The 22,219-nt window shown below is 40.1% G+C and overlaps 1 protein-coding gene across 4 annotated transcripts in view; it reads left to right on the top strand.

Moving 5' to 3' along the window:
• The window catches only part of CHRDL1 (chordin like 1), a 115,816-nt gene that overhangs the window by 74,604 nt on the left and 18,993 nt on the right, over positions 1 to 22,219 (top strand). For all 4 annotated transcript variants that reach the window (XM_032620620.1, XM_032620619.1, XM_032620622.1 and 1 more), the window contains exon 7: positions 17,308 to 17,375. In XM_032620620.1, coding sequence (XP_032476511.1) covers positions 17,308 to 17,375 — 68 coding nt within the window. The remainder of the gene's footprint in view (positions 1 to 17,307; positions 17,376 to 22,219) is intronic.

The raw sequence follows: 22,219 nt of genomic DNA, 5'->3' as shown, positions 1-22,219 counted from the left end.
AAACCCTAGCCTCAGTTGTTTAGACATGTCTTTGAGGCTAGGACAGTCAGGAGAGTGTTGGCAGGGTGTGTGTCATTGCTGGCATTTCAGCAAACCTCATCTGGACTGGAAGCATAGTGCAAACAGCCACTGGAACCTTAAGGGAAACTTTATCAGAAGAAAATCTCTTCAGAGACTGTACCACGGCCACATTCTGGGCAGGCAGGCCTCACACCCAAACCCACACCCAGCTTCCCTCCACCGTTGATCATTTCTGCTTGTCTTCTTCCTATCTTGCCAAAGCAAAGGGAAGGCTGTGTTCTTGGACTCTCGGCAAGGGAGACATATTTCGGTAAGCTATCGGCTGTATTGAGAGCCAAGCCTGCATTTGGTAGACAGTGTACATATGTGGCACTTACTCTGTGCCAAGTGGTGGTCTAAGCATTTATGTGTGTAACAGCTCATTTGCTCCTCACAACAAAGTAGGGACTATTATTTTCCTCATTTTACAGGTGAGGAAACTGAGGCAGAGAAGTTAAGTGATTTGCCCAAGGATACGTGGTAATAAGTGGCAGAGCTAGAATTTTAACATTGTTGGCCTGGCTCTGGAGTCCCAGGTTCTTATGCTGTTTGGTGGGAGCCATCCAGAGGAGTGTGACAAGAGCCCCTCCTCCTGCAGGGGGGTAAAGGGAAAGAGAGGACATGCGTGGCACACTGGTATAGGCAGATAATCCCAAGAGAGTAACCACACTGCCCATCTTTCCCCATCAAGGTCTCAACCTACCCATTCCCAACCATAGGGGAACACTCTCTCTTTCTAGGCTCAGAGAGGCCCGAGTATAAATGTCTACCTTCTTTCATTCAGCAAACATTTGTCGAGCAACCATTGAGTACCTGGCACTGTGCTGGTACCGGAGATACAGTGGTAAACAAAACAGACCGGGACTGGAACCAGTCCTTGCGGAGTTTAGTGGGAAAGACAGACATTTATCAAATGTCGAGACAAGTAAATATAAAATCGCAACTGTGCCACATGCTGCAAAGGAAAGGTGTTACAAAAGCCAGTAATGGACAGGGGTCGATCTACTCAGAGAGGTGAAGGAGGACTCTAAAGACGACCATCTCTCCGGCCTCAGCTCACACCATATTCCTCTTTGCTCTCTGCATCGCAGGGTGTAGGAGGATTGACTCAAAAGTTGGGGGGAGCAAGAGGGAAGACATATGGGAACATATGTATATGTATAGCTGATTCACTTTGTTATAAAGCAGAAACTAACACACCATTGTAAAGTAATTATACCCCAATAAAGATGTTTAAAAAAAAAAAAGTTGGGGGGATAACTGGTGGCAGTCCTATCCTCCCAGGATCCTCGACTTCTGATCCCACCATGAAACCAGCCACTCTATGTTGCAGGAGTATCTATACTGTCCTTCCTACACTGCACCCGCTGCATATACTCAAGTTCAGACTTCACTTCTTAAGGAACTGCTTGATCATGTTGGCCAGTGTCTACCATTTCTTACCATATTATCCAATCTCAGTTCTGCAGCTTGTTTTTAAAGGCCCTCTGTCAAACAGTCGGACCCTTCCTTAACCCACTTCCCATCCTCATTTCTCTGACACCAACACACACACCTTCTCCACTAGGCTGACACTTCTCTTTTCATAATATGCCATGTTCCTCCCCACCTTTAGCCCTGTTATGTGCCTCTCTTTTTTATTCACATGAAATATTATATGTTTCAAGTGTACAACATAGCGATTCAACATTTATGTACCTTATGAATTGATCACCACAATAAGTTTAGTAACCATCTATCACCATACAAAGTTATTACAATATTATTGATTATATTCCCTATGTTGTATATTATATCTCCTTGACTTATTTATTTTATAACTGGAAGTTTGTACCCCTTCATCCCTTTCGTCCATTCCACCCATACCCCACCCCACCTCCACTCTGGTGACCACTAGTTTATTCTCTGTATCTATGGGTCAGCTTCTGTTTTGTTTTGTTTGTTTGTTTTGTGTTTTAGATTCCACATAGAATAGATCATATGGCATTTGTCTTTCTCTGTCTGGCTTGTTTCACTTGGAAAAATGCCCTCAAGGTCCATCCGTGTTGTCACAAATGGCAAGATTTCATTCTTTTTTATGGCTGAATAATATTCCAGTGTGTGTGTGTGTGTGTGTGTGTGTGTGTGTGTGTGTGTGTGTGTGTGTGTATCATGCTTTCATTATCTCTTCACCTGTCAATGTACATTTGAGTTGTTTCCATATCTTGGCTATTGTAAATAATGCGGCAATGAACATAAGGGGGCATGTATCTTTTCTAATTAGTGTTTTCATTTTCTTCTGATAAATACCCACAAGTGGAATTGCAGGATTGTATGGTAGTTCTATTTTTAATTTTTTGAGGAACCTCCGTATGTTTTCCATAGTGGCTGCACCAATTTACGTTCCCACCAACAGTGCACAAGGGTTTCCTTTTCTCCACATCCTCACCGACACATACTGTTTCTTGTCTTCTTCATAATAGTTATTCTGACAGGTGTCAGATAATATCTCGTTGTGGTTTGATTTGCATTTCCCTGATGATTAGTGATGTTGAGCATCTTTTCCTGTATCTGTTGGCCTTCTCTATGTCTTCCTTGGAAAAATGCCTGTTCAGGTCCCTTGCTCATTTCTTAATCAGATTATTTTTTTTGATATTGAGATATGTGAGTTCTTTATATATTTTGGATATTAAACCCATATCAGATATATCATTTGCAAATATCTTCTCCCATTCAGTAGGCTGCCTTTTCTTTTTTTTTTTTTTGCCTTTTCTTTTTGTTGATGGTTCCCTTCTCTATGCAAAAGCTTTTTAGTTTGGTGTAGTCCCATTTGTTTATTTTTGCTTTTGTTGCCCTTGCCTGATCCAAAAAATATTGCTAAGACTGATGTCAAAGAGCATACTGCCTATGTTTTCTTCTAAGAGTTTTATGGTATCAGGTCTTAATTTAAGTCTTTAATATATTTTGAGTTTACTTCTGTATATGGTGTAAGAAAGTGATCCAGTTTCATTCTCATGCATGTAGCTGTCCAGTTTTCCCAACATCATTTATTGAAGAGACTCTCTTTCCCCACTGTATATTGTTGGCTCCTTTGTCATAAACTAATTGCCCATATAAGTGTGGGTTTATTTCTGCACTCTTTATTTTTTCCATTGATCTATGTGTCTGTTTTTGTGCCAGTACCATACTATTTTGATTACTTATAGCTTTGTAATATAGTCTCAAGTCTGGGAGTGTGGTGCCTCCAGCTTTGTTCTTCTTTCTCAAGATTGCTTTGGTTATACTGGGTCTTTTGTGGTTCCATACAAGTTTTAGGATTATTTTTTCTAGTTCTGTGAAAAATGCCATAGTTCTAAGAGTTTCTGGGTGGAGTCTTTAAGGTTTTCTATTTATAGTATCATGTCATCTGGAAATAGTGACAGTTTTACTTCTTCCCTTCCAATTTGGATGTTTTTAGTCTCCCTTTCTTGTCTTATTGCTGTGGTTAGGACTTCCATTACCATGTTGAATAAAAGTGGCAAGAGTGGGCATTTTGTATTTTGTTGAGGATTTTTGTATCTATGCTTCTCAGGGATATTGACCTGTAATTTTCTTTTTTTGTGGTGTCTTTGTCTGGTTTTGGTGTCAGGTTAATGCTAGCCTCATAGAATGAAGTTGGGAGTGTTCCTTCCTCTTCAGTTTTTTCGAATAGTTTGAGGAAGATAGGTATTAAGTCTTTTTACGTGTTTAGTAGAATTCATCTGTGAAACTGTCTGGTCCTGGACTTTTGTTTGTTGGGAGTTTTTTGATTACTGATTCAGTTTCACTGCTAGTGATGGGTCTGTTCAGATTTTCCGTTTCTTCCGGATTCAGTCTTGGGAGATTTGTGTCTCTAGGAATTTATCCATTTTTTCTAGGTTGTCCAATTTGCTGGCATATAATTGTTCATAGTAATCTCTTACGATCTTTTGTATTTCTGTGGTGTCAATTGTAACATCGCCTCTTTCTTTCTTATTTTATTTATTTGGGCCCTCTCTTTTTTTTCCTTGATGAGTCTGGCTGAAGATTTATTAATTTTGTTTTTCTTTTCAAGGAACCAGCTCTTAGTTTCATTGGTCTTTTCTATTATTTTTTTAAGTCTCTATTTCATTTATTTCCACTCTGATCTTTATTCGTTCCTTCTACTAATTTTGGGCTTTGTTCCTCTTTTTCTAGTTCCTTTAGGTGTAAGTTTAGATTGTTTGACATTTTTCTTGTTTCTTGAGGTAGGCCTGTATCACTATAAAGTTCCCTCTTAGAACTTCTTTTGAAATGTCCCATAGACTTTGGAAAGTTGTGTTGTCAGTTTCATTTTCTCAAGGTATTTTTAAATTTCCTCTTTGATTTTCTTTGTTTAGCAGCATGTTGTCTAGCCTCGACATGTTTGTGTTTTTTTCCACTTTTCTTTGTCTAATTGATTTCTAGTTTCATATCGCTTAGTCAGAAAAGATGCTTGGTACAATTTCAGTCCTCTTAAATTTATTGAGACTTGTTTTGTGTCCTAGCGTGTGATCACTCTTGGACAATGTTCCATGTGCATTTGAAAATAGTGTGCATTCTGCTGGTGTGGGATGAAATGTTCTGTATATATCTATTAGGTGCATCTGGACTAAAGTGTTATTTAACACTAGTGTTTCATTATTGATTTTCTGTCTGGTTGATCTATCCATTGACGTAAGTTGGGTGTTAAAGTCCTCTACTATTATTGTATTACTGTCAATTTCTCCCTTTTTTGTCTGTTAATATTTGTTTTACATGTTCAGGTGCTCCTATGTTGGGAGCATAAATATTGGTGGGTGTTACATCCTCTTGTTGGATTGACCCCTTTATCAATACGTAATGCCTTTTCTTACAGTCTTGGTTTTAAAGGCTATTTTATCTTATATGAGTATTGCTACCCCAGCTTTCTTTTTGTTTCCATTTGGATGGAATATCTTTTTTCCATTCTTTCACTTTCAGCCTATGTGTTTTTAGGTTTGAAGTGAGTCTCTTATAGGAAGCATATAGATGAGTTCTATTTTCTCATCCATTCAGACACCTTATGTATTTTGATTGGAGCATTTAAGCCATTTACATTTAAAGGAATTATCGATAGGTACGTACTTAATTGCCATTTTGTTAATTGTTTTTTTGGTTGTTTTTGTAGTTCTCTCTGTTCCTTCCTTCTTTTAATCTCTTCCCTTGTGCTTTGATGATTTTCTTTAGTGTGGTGTTTGGGTTCCTTTTTCTTTATTTTTTGTGTATCTATTGTAGGTTTTTGGTTTGTCATTACTATGAGGTTTATATATTGATCTAGATGTACAGCAGATTGTTTTAAGCTGATAGTCACTTAAGTTTCAATGCATTCTAAAAGCAATACATTTTTACTGTCCCCCCACCATGTTTTATGTTCTTGATGTCATATTTTACATCTTTTTACTTTGTGTATCCATTAACTACTTATTTTAGTTATAGTTGATTTTATAACTTTTGTCTTTTAACCTTCATGCTAGCTTTCTAAGTGGCTGATCCACTGTCTTTACTATATATTTGCTTTTACCAGTGAGATTTTTTTTTCTTTTATGTATTTTCTTATTTCTAGTTGTGGCCTTTTCTTTTCCACTTAAAGAAGACTCTTTAGCATTTCTTGTAAGTCCAGTTTAGTGATGATGAACTCTTAGTTTTTGCTTGTCTGGTAAATGCTTTATCTCTCAATTCTGAATGATAACCTTGCCAGGAAGAGTATTCTTTGGTGGTAAAGTTTTTCCTTTCAGCACTTTAAATATATCTTGCCACCCACTTCTGGGTTGCAAATTTTGCTAAAAATTCAGCTGATAACTTTCCCTTGTATGTGACTAGTTGTTTTTCTTTTGCTACCTTTAAAATTTTCTCTTTAACTTTTTCCATTTTAATTATGATATGTCTTGGTGTAGCTCTCATTGGATTCATCTTTTTTGAGATTCTCTGTGATTCCTGGACCGGGATATCTGTTTCCTTTCCCAGGTTAGGGAAGTTTTCAGCCATTATGTCTTCAAATAAGTTTTCTGCCCCTTTCTCACTCTCTTCTCCTCCTGGGACCCCTCTATTGTGAATTTTAGTACACTTAAAGCTGTAACAAAGGTCTCTTAAACTATCCTCATTTATAAAAATTGTTTTTTCTTTTTCTGTTCTGCTAGGTTGATTACTACTGCTCTTTCTTCCAGGTCACTGATCCTTCTGTATCATCTAATTTACCCTTGATTTCCTCTAGCGTATTATTCATTTCAGTCATTGTATTTTTTTTAACATCTTTATTGGGGTATAATTTCTTTACAATGGTGTGTTAGTTTCTGCTTTATAACAAAGTGAATCAGTTATACATATACATATGTTCCAATATCTCTTCCCTCTTGTGTCTCCCTCCCTCCCACCCTCCCTATCCCACCCCTCCAGGTGGTCACAAAGCACCGAGCTGATCTCCCTGTGCTATGTGGCTGCTTCCCACTAGCTATCTACCTTACGTTTGGTAGTGTGTATATGTCCATGCCTCTCTCTTGCTTTGTCACAGTATTTTTGAGCTCTGATAGTTTTTCTTTAATATTTTAAAACTCTTTGTTGACGTTCTCACTGCGTTCTTCCATTCTTTTCCCAAGTTCAGTGCACATCTTTATGATTATTGCCTTGAACTCTTTATCAGGTAGATTGTTTATCTCTATTTTATTTAACTCTTTTTCTGAGTTTTTGTCTTGTTCTTTTGTTTGAAACATATTCCTTTGTCTCCTCATTTTGCCTAATTATCTGTGTTTATTTCTATGTATTAGGTAGGGACTTTATGTCTCCTGATCTTGGAGAAATGACCTTATGTAAAAGATGTCTTATGGGACCCAACAGCATGGTTCTCTCTGGTCTCCAGAGCCAGATGATGCAGGGGTGTCCCCTGTATGGGCTACATGCCGTTGTGGCAAAGCTAACTGCTACTGGTGCGCTGGTAGGCATGGTTGGACCCTGGCCAGGCTGGCTGTGCAATCTGGTGGTGTTTAATGCTGCAGGTACACTGGTGGGTAGGGCAGGCCTCAGGCATGGCTGGTTGTGCAACCCGGTAGCTCACAACTGCTGTGGGTGCACTGGTGGGTTGGGCGGTCCCCAGCGCTAAGAGGCTAAAGGGAGGATTCCAGAATGGTATCTGCCAGTGCCAGTATCAGCACAGTAGAATGAGCTTACAGTAAGGGCTACCACCAGCATCTATGTCTCCAGGAGAGTCCCAGTTGCCTTCTGCTTCTCTGGGAGGCTCTCCAAGATCAGCAAGTTGGTCTGACCCAGGTGCCTTTCAAATTACTGCCTCTGTGCTGGTACTTGGAGTGAATGAATTTTTGCACACACCCTTTAAGAGCAGAGTCTCAGTTTCCTTCAGCCCTCCAGCTCTCCTAAATGTAAGCCCCACTGGTTTTCAAAACCAGATGTTTTGAGTGCTTGTCTTCCTGGTGTGGTGTGGGAACCCTGGGCTGGGGAGTCCAATGTGGAGCCCTCACTCCTTGGGTAGGACATTTGTGTTTATATCCCTCCCACTTATGGGTCACCTTGCCAGGAGCGTGGGTCCCAACTAGACAGAATCTCCACCCCCTTACCTGTCTCGTTGTGGTTCTTTCTTTATATCTTTAGTTATGGAAAATCTTTTCTGCTAGTCTTCAGGTCACTCTCAGAGATGGTTGCTCTGTAAGTAGCTGTAATTTTGGTATGCCCATGGGAGGTGAGTTCAGGATCTTCTTACGCTGCCATCTTGATCCTACCTCCTGTTATGTGCCTCTCTTGACTCTTACTCCCCACAAGCTTGGAATAGTTTCCCACCTCCCTTCTACCAATTAGGATCCTACCCATCTTTCAAGACCCCAGCTGACATTGCATCTCTTCTAAATAGCCTTACCTGATCACTCTAGTCCTCATTGGTCTCCTTGTTTGACCACTTTCAGGGCTTGGTCTGATTGTAGAATACAGCATTTAAAAATATTTCTTGTACTGTTCACTGTTTTGTGGATCTTGGCTCCTCAACTGGGAAGCTCTATAAGGAAAGGACCATCTTCTTCCTCTGTATCCCCTAGCATAGTATTAAGTATATAGCTTGTGATGGATTTGTTAAAAGGAAAGAGAGCCACAGTTATGAAAAGCTTTTGACAAGCACTCCAAGTGCAGTGCTGGCTAGGGAGGGAGGCAGGAGAAATAACTGACCTCACAGTTTACTCATCCCAAGCCCATTTCTCCAAAACATCTCCAGTGAGCCCAGCATGACAATTGAATCTCTTTTTATGAAATTGAGATATTTTTGCTAACTCCTTCAAGGTGACTGAAACTGGAAGCAACTGTTTAAAGGCAATTTGTCAGTGTTCAAGACAACTGCCATTTCATGTAAGACTCTTGATTTCTCTTTCCAAAAAGCAGCAAAATTACACCTCAGACGCCATCTTGGCTGGAACCCAGAGATCTCGAGGGAAGTGGTATGTGAGATATTTGATTTTTTTAACATCACAAAAATCTACCAAATTTTTCAAAGCTTTCAAAATCACAGGAAACTAGAGAAAATAACACTCCAAATATAGATCCTCACATATCAGTCTAGAGCTCTTTTTGGTTTTGCCCACATTTTCTACAGAAACACTACCATCTCCTGGTCATAATGATAGGAAGGAAACATTGCTAATGAGAAACACTACTTTGTATGTGTCACCTAAACTTCAAAATGTATTGAAACACTCCAGTCTTTTCATAGCTATAGAAGAGTCTGACTACCAGTAGTAATTCCTTTTCAAAAGTGAGTCATTCATGTTCATCTTAGGGATTTTCTATCCTTGTCTACCTCTCCTCTTCTTCTAAACCGCAACTGGAAGCTTTCTCCTTCTATGGAAACTTGCAGGTGGTTTTTGTTCTCTTTCCATCCCTTGCACTCAGAATTCACCTCCACATGCTTGCTGACTATCACAGGACTCCCACCCCTCTGAGGTCATCATGTTCCTTCCTGGCATGTCTTTTATGTCTAGAATGTTTCTTCTTGGACAGAAAACCCCTCAGACGGTGGATGGGACAGCATTGACTTTCATACTGAGTTTAACAAATTAAGAGTGATGATTCTTAACTGGCCATCTGGGATATCCTGTCAAGGTCAATAATGCCCCATCCTGTTGCTGGGTTGGAGGGTTTTTCATGTGTGTATGAGTCTGGCTCTACAATAAAAATAAGAAATTCCCAGTGAAGCATTTCAGAGCAATTATTTCTTCACGGGTGGTTAAAGCCACTCTTCTTTCAGCCTTGTCCTTCTAACTACTTCAAGGGATACCATGACTGCCCAGAAACACACTGCTGGGTATGCCCATTACTCTTATTAGAATAGTTTTCACGAAATTAGACTGCAACATTTGTGGAAATTAATCTGATTTCTTGACTGACAGTATAAACAGAGGAAAAAGAGGAAGAAGAGTGATAGGCGGAGGAATCATATTTGAATATTATCTACATTATAACTGTAAGAACTTACAAAGTCCAGGTCTCCATGGTGCAAGCAAAGTGGAAAATTGATATAACTATCCAGTTGGTTTAAGCAAATTGCTGGAATAGCTACATCCACTTTTCCCTTAGCTTTGGCTATTAAAACCAGACCCACGTCTCCTTCTCCCACCAAGTAGTCCAGTCCTCTTTGGATGGGGCCAGGAAGCCAAAGTGGAAAGAAGAAGGACCTTAAACTGACTGCTTTTCATTTCCAGGTTGACAAGGCAGTAAACATTGGTGGATCACTGAGTTTCCCTTTTCCATCGTGCTTGCTCTTTTCCATTTATGAATGTGGTAGCACAGGACTGTACTTTATTTGGGTACTTGGAGTTTTACCACTCCACTTTATGAGTATGTAAATTGCACTGCCTCCCAAAGAAGCAGACATCTGTCCTCTCTAGCATTACTTTAAGCCAAGAGAGAAAAAGGGGTTTAATTAAAACGCAAACTCCTTTTCTCTTTCTGCTAGGCTTCACTTGTTTGTTTAATACAGACGCTTTCCTTTGTTAAACGCATAGTACCCTTGTGAGGGTCCCTTAAGTTGGGTTTTCCCCTTTGTAAGCTACTCTTGAGAAGAAGGAAGAAGTGGAGGGAAAGGATGGGAAGAAGAGGGAGGGGGAATGATAGCTAACACTGACATAACAGTGTACCGGGCGCTGTTCTAAGCTCTTTGCATATACTAATTCATTTTATCTTCACAACCCTATGGGATATGTATTATTGTCTCCATTTTATCAACTGAGGCACAGAGAGGTTCATTCACTTGCCCAGAGCCACACAGGTGAGAAGGGGAAGAGCCAGGATTTGGACCCACGCAGTCTGGCTCCAGGCTGTTTTCTTCGCCGTTATTACTATGATGCCTCTCAGCTTGGGGATGTGAAGCAACCTCCGGCACTCTTAACTCTGAGGCTACCGGGAGGAGCAGACTTTGTGATGACTGTGCTCCCAGGGGCCAGATATGCTAACACTTCCAGCAGATTCATTGGGACCACTCTGGGACGCAAAGACCCCATTTCTAACCATGAACTTGGATCTGTTTAACCACATCTCCATTGAAAGAGCAGAATGTGGGTCGTGGGCACTGGCTAAGTTGCTTTATTCCCTCTCCCATGATGCCCTCCTGCAAACATATGCACTCTCACAATGCACTTTTAAAAAAACACACATTTCTGATTTTTCTAGATATTTTAGTACTCTTCTTTGGATTTGGCTTGCCACTGTGGGCAGGAGTCCCCCCACCTCCCTTGTCTGCGTCTTAGTATTTCTCAAGCAGATATTTTGTTTAAAATGCTAAGAGCTTGTATTGGCAGCCCAGGCAATAAAGTGCTTTATTTGACAACAAGGTATTTTCTAAAAAAATTGTCCACTTTATGAGACACTGGAGGGCGTCTTCAATACTATGTATCATTGGGAGCTCACATGTCTACCAATGCCGAATCCTTATACCAGTGTTCTTTAAAGCTTCCCTCAAATTTCAGCATGCTTGATCCCTCTCCACAGAATTTGTAGAAGTAGATATTTGACGGAAGCCTCCCCAGAGCCATCTGCTTCCATCCCCTCTTTCGTCTCCAGCTTGGGTATTGAATACTGGCTGTAAAGTGGCCCACCAGGGAACCTGGCACGTAGTAGGTGGAGACTTCACCATCAGTTTCTTCCTCTCTGCCCTCTCCCACTTTTCCTCGAAAACCCTTAACCATTTGCCTTGATTCTGCTGATTTCAACTTGTTCCTCTGAAATACAGAGATCAGTTTCCCTTGTCACGGAGATCACTTCCCCCTGTCTCGGGGATTCATTTAAAATTTCTATCTGCCTTATGATTAGAGTAACCATATAATTTATTGTCCAAAGCGAGACACTTTTGAAAGTGAGAGAGGCAATCTTAATAATTATGCCTGTCAGAGAAACAGGCATAAAACTGGGCTGTCCCAGATAAATCAGGACCTATGGGCACCCTATTTATGATGTTGTGTGTGGTTCAGAAGTGGCCACATGCTGGCGTAGTTTTGCTGTCTGAGGTTTATCTTCATGGTATCTCATAATCTCATTGTACACTTAGTCCTTTTGAGAGAACAGGGTTTACTTCTGTGACCTGCTTCGGCCAACCAGAGATTAATGGGAGCAATGGGAGTTATAAACAGTCTGAATTTTAGCCTAGCTCTTGACCATTTTTCAAATACTTGTTCTCCATTTCTCCCATTACCAGAAAGCCAAGCCATTCCATCTCCATAGGGTACCACTCAGAGTATAATTGAGGTTTGAATAAACAACACATGTGGCTTTTAAGGTTAAATGAATATTGTTTGACATACAGTACACTAGAGTTGTTTTTCATTTTGGTTTTAAAAATTGGTTAAAATTACATCTTGTTGCTTCTCGGAATTAGCTAGAATCCATCTGTCTCCATTAGAATCATTGTTTTTCTTTTTTTTTTTTTTTTAATGACTTGGCTGAAAAAAGAGGCTTCCTCTCACTCAAGATAATTTGTCCAGTGAATCAGGAAAAAAAGCACATAAACAGGTTTTTTTTAGGGCTTTGGTGCCTACTTTTTTCTTTTATGTATTTTATGTATGTATATCTAAGTTATAATATCTAAGGTATAAGGTATAAGATTGTAAATGGACCAACCTATTTTCAGCTCTCCAGATAGACCCTGCCCCAGTCTAAAGAACCACTAATGTGAACATCTAAGAAGATAATTCAAGTTTAACTATGGTTCATGTATAAAATAACTAAAATGTTGAAACCTTTAGTGGCTGCTTATAGAACGTGCAAGCTTAGAGAATGCCATTTTGAAGACTTTGAAAGCTCAAAGGCAATGAAAATACTGAGAGAACACACACACACACACGCGCGCGCGCGCGCGCGCGGAAGTAATGGCTCCAGTAGTTTTTGATGAAGTGAAATAGTTCAAATTTAGGTACACATAACTGTCTGCAAATGCTTAGGTGGTTATGACACATTCATCTGAACTTGTATTACAGGGTATTTAATAGTCTGTGTGGTAACTGACTTGCCTCGTTGCTTTGCTATCTTGCCTCTCTGCTTATTTAACAGGGACTGTATGCTTCTGTATTGCTTTAAGATTCTGTCTGGACTATTAAGTATTTAAAGATACTCTTTAAAAGCCCTTTTAAGACTCTAGGGTCTAAATGCAATAAATTGAGCTTCTTAGAAGGTCATGCTGAATAAACATTTCATGTCAATACCAATCATTAAGTCTACATTTAAAAAGGGCATTTCATGAGGAGAGCTATTGTCTCATTTTTCTTTTGTTATTTGTTCTCTTTCGGCTACTTTGATTAGGCCTGAAACCACACACTATAGCCTTTACATTTTGTTTTGCCATTTTGCTGGCAAATCTTGTCTGGTTTCAAATCTTCTCTCTGGTGCCATATTTTCATTTGGCTCAGGACATAGCTTAGACCCATCACTGCCAGCTAAAACGGAACAAGTAAATCCAAGTCCATACCCACTCAGTCACTGTCGAGGGCAGCGCCATTCCCCAGCTCTCCAGATTGCAACCCTAGAGTCATTTTATACTTTCTCCTCTGCCTTCCTCCTCCTTTATCAAATATTCCATCAGAGTCTTACCATTTTCTTGTTATCTGCAGTAATGTGATTCACCCCTTCTTCTCCATCTAGATTCTCATGGCCTATCACATGTTACTACAATAGCTTCCTGGTTGGCCTCCCAGATTCCAATTACTCCCCAACCAGTCAGCACTCCCTTGCCGGGATAAGCTTCCACAGATATCATTTATACCATATGCACCTCTACCCAAAAATTGGTAACGGGATCAAATATGAATCCTTCAGCATCTTTTCGAAGTCCACACAGGAATTATTTACCACCCTGTTATCTCAACAACCCGTCCCCCCCTCCCTTGCTCCCTCCCACCCTCCTTCCTTTCCTTTCTATCTCTCCACCAGCCCCCTTTCTCTTGTTTCACTTCTGAAGTTTCCACTCAAGCCACACCTTGCTTGCTGTGTCCACTGTGTGACTTGCTATTTCCAAAGGTCTGGTCCTTTGCAAATGCCTTTCCCTCCAGTTGGCAATACCTTCTGCCCATATGACTGTTTATACCCTGCAGTATCTACTTCTAAAAACATGACTTAACAGTTCTTTGGGGATGCTTTCCACGATTACATCTGACTGCTCACTCCACACATTCAATATCTCCTAAGCACGTATATTCCATTTGTGTTTCCAGTTGCTACTCTGTGCGTGTGTTTTTTAGGCTCTTTTCTATATTGATTTCCTGTCACCTCCAAACAGGTTGTAAACGTCTTGAGGGCAAGGGTCCAGCCCTGATTTCTCTTCTCCTTCTGCCTTAGTATCAGGTTTTCCACCCAAGAAGTGTTCAATGTATGTTAACTGACTTTTGGGCATTATTATTTTCTTTTAAAAATATTTTATTGAAGTATAGTTGATTTACAATGTTGTGTTAATTTCTGCTGTGCAACAAAGCAGTTCAGTTATATATATATATATATATATATATATATATATATATATATATATATATTCTTTTTCATACTCCTTTCCATTATGGTTTATCACAGAATATTGAATATGGTTCCCTGTGCTATACAGTAGGATCTTGTTGTTTATCCATCCTGTGTATACTGTTTTGCATCTGCTAATCCCAAACTCCCAATCTTTCCCTCCCCCACCTCACCTCCCTCTTGGCAACCACAAGTCTGTTCTCTGTGTCTGTGAGTCTGTTTCTGTTTCGTGTTGTATTTTAGGTTCCACATATAAGTGATATCATATGGTATTTGTCTAGACTTCTCTTTCTGACTTACTTCACTTAGTATGATAATCTCTAGGTCCATCCATGTTGCTGCAGATTTCCTTCTTTTTTATGGCTGAGTAATATTCCATTGTATATATGTACCACATCATTTTTATCCATTCATCTGTTGATGGACATTTAGTTTGTTTCCATGTCTTGGCTATTGTAAATAGTCCTGCTGTGAACATTGGGGTGCATGTGTCTTTTCGAATCATAGTTTTGTCTAGGTATATACCCAGAAGTGGGATTTCTGGATCATATGGCAACTCTGTCTTTAGCTTTTTGAGGAACCTCCATACTGTTCTTCGTAGTGGCTACACCAATTTACATTCCCCATCAACAGTGTAAGAGGGTTCCCTTTTCTCCACACCCTCTCCAGCATTTAGTATTTGTGGACTTTTTAATGATGGCCATTATGACTTGGGCATTATTTTTTGACATAAACAAAGGTGAAAGCATCTTCACTCTTACAAAGTTAGTCAGGGTTTCCAGATAGTCTGAGTGTAATCTCTGTCTACCATCTTTACTCAGACATGGAATAACCAGGAAGAGGCAAGTATGCTATTGGCTAAGTACTTAATTCTGTATTTTTTACTGAAGTTCAACTCAGTACATATACTGAGCACCTGATGTGTACCCAGATCACTGACCCCCCACCCCAGAGTTTCTGACTTACTAGGTATGGGGTGGGGTCCAAAATTTTGCATTTCTGACAAGTTCCCAATTGATGCTGATGTTGCTGGTCCGGAGACCACACGTTGAGAACCAGTGATATAGGTGACACAGAAGGAGGTCTAGGACATGGTCCTTGGTTTCAAGGGATTTACAGTCTCTTTAGGGAGACAAGGCAGGCTCAAGAAACATTTAACAGAAGAAAATATTGTAAACTGTTTAAGCATTCATTCAAGAAATTTTGAATAAGTACTAACTATGTGCCCAGCACTGTTCTAGGTGCTGCGGGTTACATCAGTGAACATGATAGACAAAAATCCTCGTTCTCATAGGGGAATTATAGTGGGAGAAAGAAGACAACAAATAAAATATATAAACTGTAAGATACTGTTGAGTCCTAAGATCAAAAAGCAAAGAGGGGGAATAAGAAGTATCAGAGGGGATTTGAAATTTTAGATAGGTGATAAGAGAAGGCCTCCCAAACCTATCATTTGATGAGTATTTATTGAGTGACTATTATGTGTCAGGCACCGTTATAGATCATGGTGATACAGCCATTAATAACACAAATAATAAACCCTGCTCTTATAGAATAGACATACTTATTTGGGAACCAGGAAATCTGAGATTTGGGTTGTAAGCTCTCATCAACTCGCTATGTGAGTAAATGGCTCCTTGCTCTCTCTGAGCCTTGGTTTCTCCACCTGTTACATGGAACAGTTGGACAAAATTATGCCTGAAGTCCTGTACATCTCGAAGGCTACAGAATGCTAAGTCCTTTAGGCAATCAGAAATGTGTGAGAGAACTTGAGGAAGACTTTGCAGAGGAGGAAAACCTTCATGGTTTTTATAGTCATACAGGAGCTACAGAGTGTGGGAGCTGGGAAAGTAATTTCAGAAGAAAAACAGCATGAGCAAAAACATGGAACCAAGAATGGGGGCCACAGTTTCAATGAAGAGTAAAGAGGTCAAAGGGTTCCCATTGTAGAGTAGCTAAGATAGTTGGGTCAGAGGTAGGTGCTCAGTAAAGATGAGGTGGGGGCTGATAATAGATAGTGTTAGATGGGGACCCACTGAGGGTTTTTTGATCAGGAAATGATACGATTATATAATCAAACTGGTGTTTTAGGAAGATGAATGTAGCAATCATAGTTAAATCTTCAAAATTCGTAATTTTTTTCCATAAGATGATCTTTGAATCATGGAGGTTAAAGCCATGCTATGTTTTATGTCGCTACCCGATGATAATATTGGTATCAAATTAATCTTGAGGTCTTTTTCCAGCCCTAAACCAGTAACAGTACTTGAACCAGTAACACATTACTAGTTAGAGTTAGGTTTTGAAAGCTTGGGAGATGAATTAGAAGAGAAAATTCTTAATCTTTATACATTTTTGTATTCCGTGTTATCCCATGAAATATATGGTTGAATAGATACTGGGTTATCCTCAACCAGGTACACACACACACACACACACACACACACGTACACACACACACAAATAGTACTCATTTAGAGTGGTGCAAATATCTCTAAGACCGAGCTCTTCCCATCTGCTTGTTTGGTCATAGATAATACAAGGCAGTATTTTTGGAGATTATCCTCTTATTTTTTATCTTTAATCAGCTGAGGAATATCCATATCTGTTGTGAGTTTGCTTTTCTCAAGGCTGAAAGTAAAATCTTCCCCCTAAAAGCAGTTAGTCTGGAAGACAGCAATGATAGGGATTCGCTGTTCAAAAAGTGGGTTGTGGAGACCCAGAGAAAGGTGTCTCAGACAAAAATAGAAGATATGGGTTATGTAAACACTTTAGCCACAGCAAGTTTTACCTTAACTTTCAGATCAAGTCATAACTTCTCAGAGGCATAATGGTGAATTTAACAAACCATGACAGACTAAATCCTCAAAACTCTCACTTTTGAAGGGTAGTTTAAACACAAGTTGAATATGACCTGTAAAAGACTTAACTATCTTCAGAATAAAATAAGCAAATGTGACAATGATGGCTATATTACAGTGGAAAGTGATTATTTTCCCTTTTATTTTCCAAATTCTGTGTAATATTGCTGGATGGTCTGTTTTAGAAAGTGGCAACTTTCTTCGGAGTTGTCTTGAAAAATGAGGCACACCCAGGGAGAAATCTTTCAACATTGCTGTTTGAAGGACAGCCACAACAGCTAAAATATGTAAAGAACCTTGGGATCATAGAACCCAAAATGTTAACTGGGTCACAGGTTAATGTTTTCCCCTTCTATGTATGTATAATTCTTTATTTCTTTTTAATAAACAGGGGATGGAGAATTGTCGTGGGAACACTCTGATGGTGATATCGTCAGGCAACCTGCCAACAGAGAAGCAGTAAGTGTGAATAGCTCAAATAATTCAATACTTCACAGCATCAGGCCAGACTTCCCCTCCCTCCATGGGTACTGTCCCAGCAATGCCATAAAAGGGTCCATCTCTAACACCATTTTTCTTCCCTTTCCTCAGAAGTGTGAATGCCATCATCACCAACCTGGAACCATTTAAGTGCATTGTATAATTGGTAACTGGGGCCAGGACATGAACATGAAGAAGTCATAGCCCAGCCCTTAGGCACCCTTCATCTAGATTAGAAGTTGGTACCCTTTCGGGATGACTTGCCAAATCTTTGTCTTCTGTAAGGAAGGCAAGTCACCACCCCCAGCCTCAACAGTGGGGACCTTCTGTGGGATCATAAGGTAGGTCAGCCCATCCTTTGGGCACAGGTACCTTGGACATGTCCATAGAAACCTCCCCTAAGCCTTAGGCTCTCAGTCATACAGCTGGAAGAAAGGAAAGGTAGCAGCCAGATTCCCTTTCTCAACCTGCAACATCTTCTCATTTCTCTTCTTGGTGCTAATCTCAGAATAAGCCTTATGAGTGGGCATCTCTTTATGTATAGTAGTAGCGTCTCTTATTCCTTTTTATTTTGAAGTAATTAACAAAAGAGAATCCCTCCAAGAAATATATGTCTAAGTAGAGCAACACTTCAAACCTCTAAAAATCAGAAAAAGAAGATGTTCCAGTTCAAAGGATCTATCACATTAAGGGACTTTATATGAGTCCATATGGGATTGTATGAAATCATGAGTGTGAAACTTTTGAAAATGGTAAAACACTATAGAATTTAAAGAATCTTTCATCCAATAAAAAGAGTATACAAAAAGTACAAAACGTACCAAGGCATTCGTTGCAAATAAATGGGTATTCATCATACCCTCATACAAAAGAAGCATACAGGGCATTCAACGTAGAATTATTTTCATAAAAGCAAGACAAATGGAGACAACCTAAATGCTATCTATAGGGGCTTGGTTAAACACACCCAATCTATAAGACACCATATATTTGTTAAAAAGAATGTGGTACGTCAAAATGTAGTAAAGTGGAGGGATCGCCAAGATATAGTATGTAAACAAAACAAGGTGCAGGATACAATTTATACTATCATTTCCTTATGTAAAAATTGTGTGTGCTTGTGAGTAAATGCATATGAAAAGATCTAGAAGGTCACATACCCATATATTAATTGTGATACTCTCAGAGGGGTGCAAGTGGGCAGGAGGAAAGGTAACGTTTGATTTTTAATTTTGTATCTTATGTATTATTTGATATTTTTCAATGAGCATGAATTAGTTTTGTAATAAATCAAATTTAAATGATTTTTAAAACCTTGGAAATTAGTTCTCAGCAAACATTGGATATTAGGGCAAGAGTCTATGGAATCATAGGTCAGGCCCAAGAATCATGAGGGTATGGAAGAAGGTGTTGATCCAGGACCTAATAAAATGATCAATACCAACATTACAGTGTGGCTAAGGCCATCACATATGCCACTTCTGACCTGCATGCCCCCAGCTTGCCAACACCCTCGGCAAGGAGATGAAAGGATTTGTATTTGTTTTATTGTCTAGTCATATTCTTTTCTAGACATTCTTGTTTCCAAATGAATGGAGAAAGATTTGTGAGTGGAGTGGAGAATAATACTCTGGATATCTCAAAAAAGCAGCACTCCTGCAAGAGAGCGTGGGCTTCCCAGTTTGTGGGTTACATAGACCCCGAGGAAAGACTTTCTCCATCCAGCAGTGTATCTGCTTTATACTAAGTGAGATTCCTTCCAGATCCTGATGGGAGATGATGTCAGTCTCCCTGTTCTGTGTTGTGAATTTCCTCAGCCCCAATTTTTTCTTTTTTAATCATGGTAGGAAGTCGAGAGTGGCTAAATTAGTAGCTGTCAACCAGATGCCATTCTAAGCCAAAGTTAGGTCTCAGTCACCTTAAGCTGGGTGCCTTAGCCCCCAACACTAAGCACTATGGCCCCTCAGTGGTCTTGCTGGTAATGCCATTAATTAGTCTTTCTTCTTGACTTTGTCTCATGCTGTCCCCACCTCCATCATTGTCTTTCAGCCTCGTTGTTCTTCCTAAACTGCTGGTCATAGGGCTGGACTTAATCTGATACTTCCCGTAGCAAAAGAGGTCAGATATAGAAGGCAGGGCCTTGAAAGAGTTATAGATTTTCAAAGCAGTTCAAGACTTATCTTTAGAAATGAACATTTGCGCCTGGTAGGCCAAAATGTCCAGATGGTTCCACTTTATTATAAATAAATATTTTCCTTTGTTCTACAAGGGATAGATATTGCGGGATATGATTTAAATAATAAATAGCATCTGTAGTAACAGAAAAGTATGTACCTGGCACATAGTTGGCACCCAATAAATATGTGTTGAATGAATGGGCGTGGAAGGTAGAGTGAAATGTATGTGTGTGTGTTGCAAAGGCAGGGGGTGGGGGGGCTTCTCCTTAATGTTAATGCATAGGACTTTGTCCCAAATCAGAGAGAAATTCTTCCAACTTATTAGAAGGTAGGAGAATCCCTTCTGAAAAGCATTTGCAGGCCCAACTTTCCATATGGGAGAAAAAAACACATTTCTGATTCAGTAGAGTGTCCCTTTTAGTAGACTGTTCCTATTCCTAGGGAACCATCACAACCTTGGGTCAACAGAAACACAGCTGATTGGTTTATTTTGCCAAGTGGGCTCAAAACCATCATTTTAACCAAGTTTTACGAAGTGCACAGAAAGGAGAACCAGTGGTTTAATGATGACTACTTTGTAAAAACCTGAAATGGCTTCTGTTTGATTTCCAGATCATAACTTCATATGAACTGGGTCCCTGTACCATCGGGGGAAGTGTATGTGGGGGGTGGGGTGGGGGGGAGGAATGTGAGGAGAGAGAAATAGGCACAGGGTGGAAAGCCAAAACATGAAAGCAAGCATACTTTTGTTTTGGACAACAGCCAAACTCCGATTTTGCCCCCAATAGATTACTCAGAGATTTACCATTAGAAGAGTGAAAGAATTTGGCATAGAAACAATATGAAACACATAAAAATCCATGTCTCATTCACATTTTCAGAACAATGCTCTGGATAGGAAACTGGCCTAAGTATCTCCCAGACAGGGATAGTCCTAGGTTACTCATGACTAAGGTGTAATGTGCTCATGGCTGTGTGGATTCGAATGAATTCTGAAGACATTTTTTAAATTAAACTTTTAATTTTGTGAGTAAATGTAGATTCACTTGCAATTGTAAGAGAGAACACAGAGAGATGGCATGTACCCTTTACCCAGTTTCCCCCAATGGTAACATCTTGCAAAACTGTAGCATAGGATCAGAACGAGGAAGGCACTTCTGAGGCCATTTCTAAACTTCCATGTTTTCCTGTTTCTGCCATTAAAACCCTTATATCTTAGACCTTAGAACAAGTAAAGAGAAACTCCTGGGTAACTTCTTCAATGGCGGAGATTTTCCAACACCAGGAAAGAACTGTGTAACAGCCATCTCAGAAGCCCGAGATATTTGTCAGTCCTTCAAGTCAGTAAATCAAATAATACCAAAATATTGAGCAGAAGAAAACAAAGCCTAGACATGTGATCGCTTCTACCTAACTGGTTTTGACCTGCTCTCTCAAACAGCCTATTCACAGCTGGTTTTAAAGATAAGCTCCAATTTCACTTACAACTCCAAGGCGTTAATGCCTTTTTCTCCTTCGCTATAAGTTCCAAGGTCAGAACAGCCCCTGACCGTTCAGGGGAGCAACTCTGAAAGAGCCATTACTCCTAAATCAAAATCCCACACCACCACCCCAACCCTGGGGCTGAAACAGAAGATCCTTTATGTCAGTTATTCTCAACCTTGGCTTCAAATTAGGGTCCCCTGAGGAGTATATAAAAATCCTGATGCCCAGGGCTTACCCCAGACCAATTCCATCGGAATCCCTGGGGGTGGGATTAGTGTTTTTATGGCTCCCCAGGTGATTCTGTGTGCAGCCGAGATGGCGACCAGTGGCGTGTGTGATTGTGAACACTGTAGCAGACTTCTATATGGGAGACAATTTTTCTTTGGAGCAGCTTTTAAGCAAATGTTTGGGGATCCCTGAGCTTAAGCATATGTGATCTCTCCCACGTCGTCCCCTTCCTCTCTCCTTTCCCGCTCTCCCACTCTCCTGCCGTCTCCAAAAGCTCAACTATCACTCTCACCCCAAATAAAACCCCTTTTCTTCTTGGCCTCAGTTTCTCTGTCTGTAAAATAAAAGACTTAGATGAGATTTGGGGAGGGCTGGGTTGGCCTCTGATCAAAAGCCCTGTGTTCCTTTTTTGTGCGTCTTGAATCATTTTTCTCCCCTTATCATATGTCCAGGATCAGAGTCCCCGGTACCGAAGAACAGCTTTTCAATTCGTGTTCACCCTCATGAATCAGAGAACTCCTTGTACTTGCAGTTTATCCTGGGTCAGCTACCTTCCCCTTCAAGTTCTAGCCCCATCGAACCCCCTCCTTCCAGCATCAGTAGGACACCCACCAGCCAAACTGTCCCTCTCTGTGTTCCTTTGGCAAAACTTTGCCAAACTCCAGAAAGGACAGAACAATCTGTAATGGCCTTTGTGGAATGTGAGTGACTGTGGCAGAAAGAGACATATGAGCCATTGTGGGAATGAAAAATATTTGCACTGAGAATCCTGTCTGTGCTCATGATAATAAATTGGTGCAAACTCTTATTTGTGTGAGTTTTTATAGCAACGCACCAGCATGGGCTCTCCTTAGATATAGGATAATGTTCTCTTTCTCTTACTTCAGCTCCTGTTCGCTCTCGCCTCCTCTCACCCATGCCTCCCCACCCCCT

This window comes from Phocoena sinus, chromosome X (assembly GCF_008692025.1).
Source record: "Phocoena sinus isolate mPhoSin1 chromosome X, mPhoSin1.pri, whole genome shotgun sequence".
NCBI lineage: Eukaryota > Metazoa > Chordata > Mammalia > Artiodactyla > Phocoenidae > Phocoena > Phocoena sinus.
Note: the sequence above shows the minus strand (reverse complement) of the source record. Positions and strands in the feature narration are given on the sequence as shown.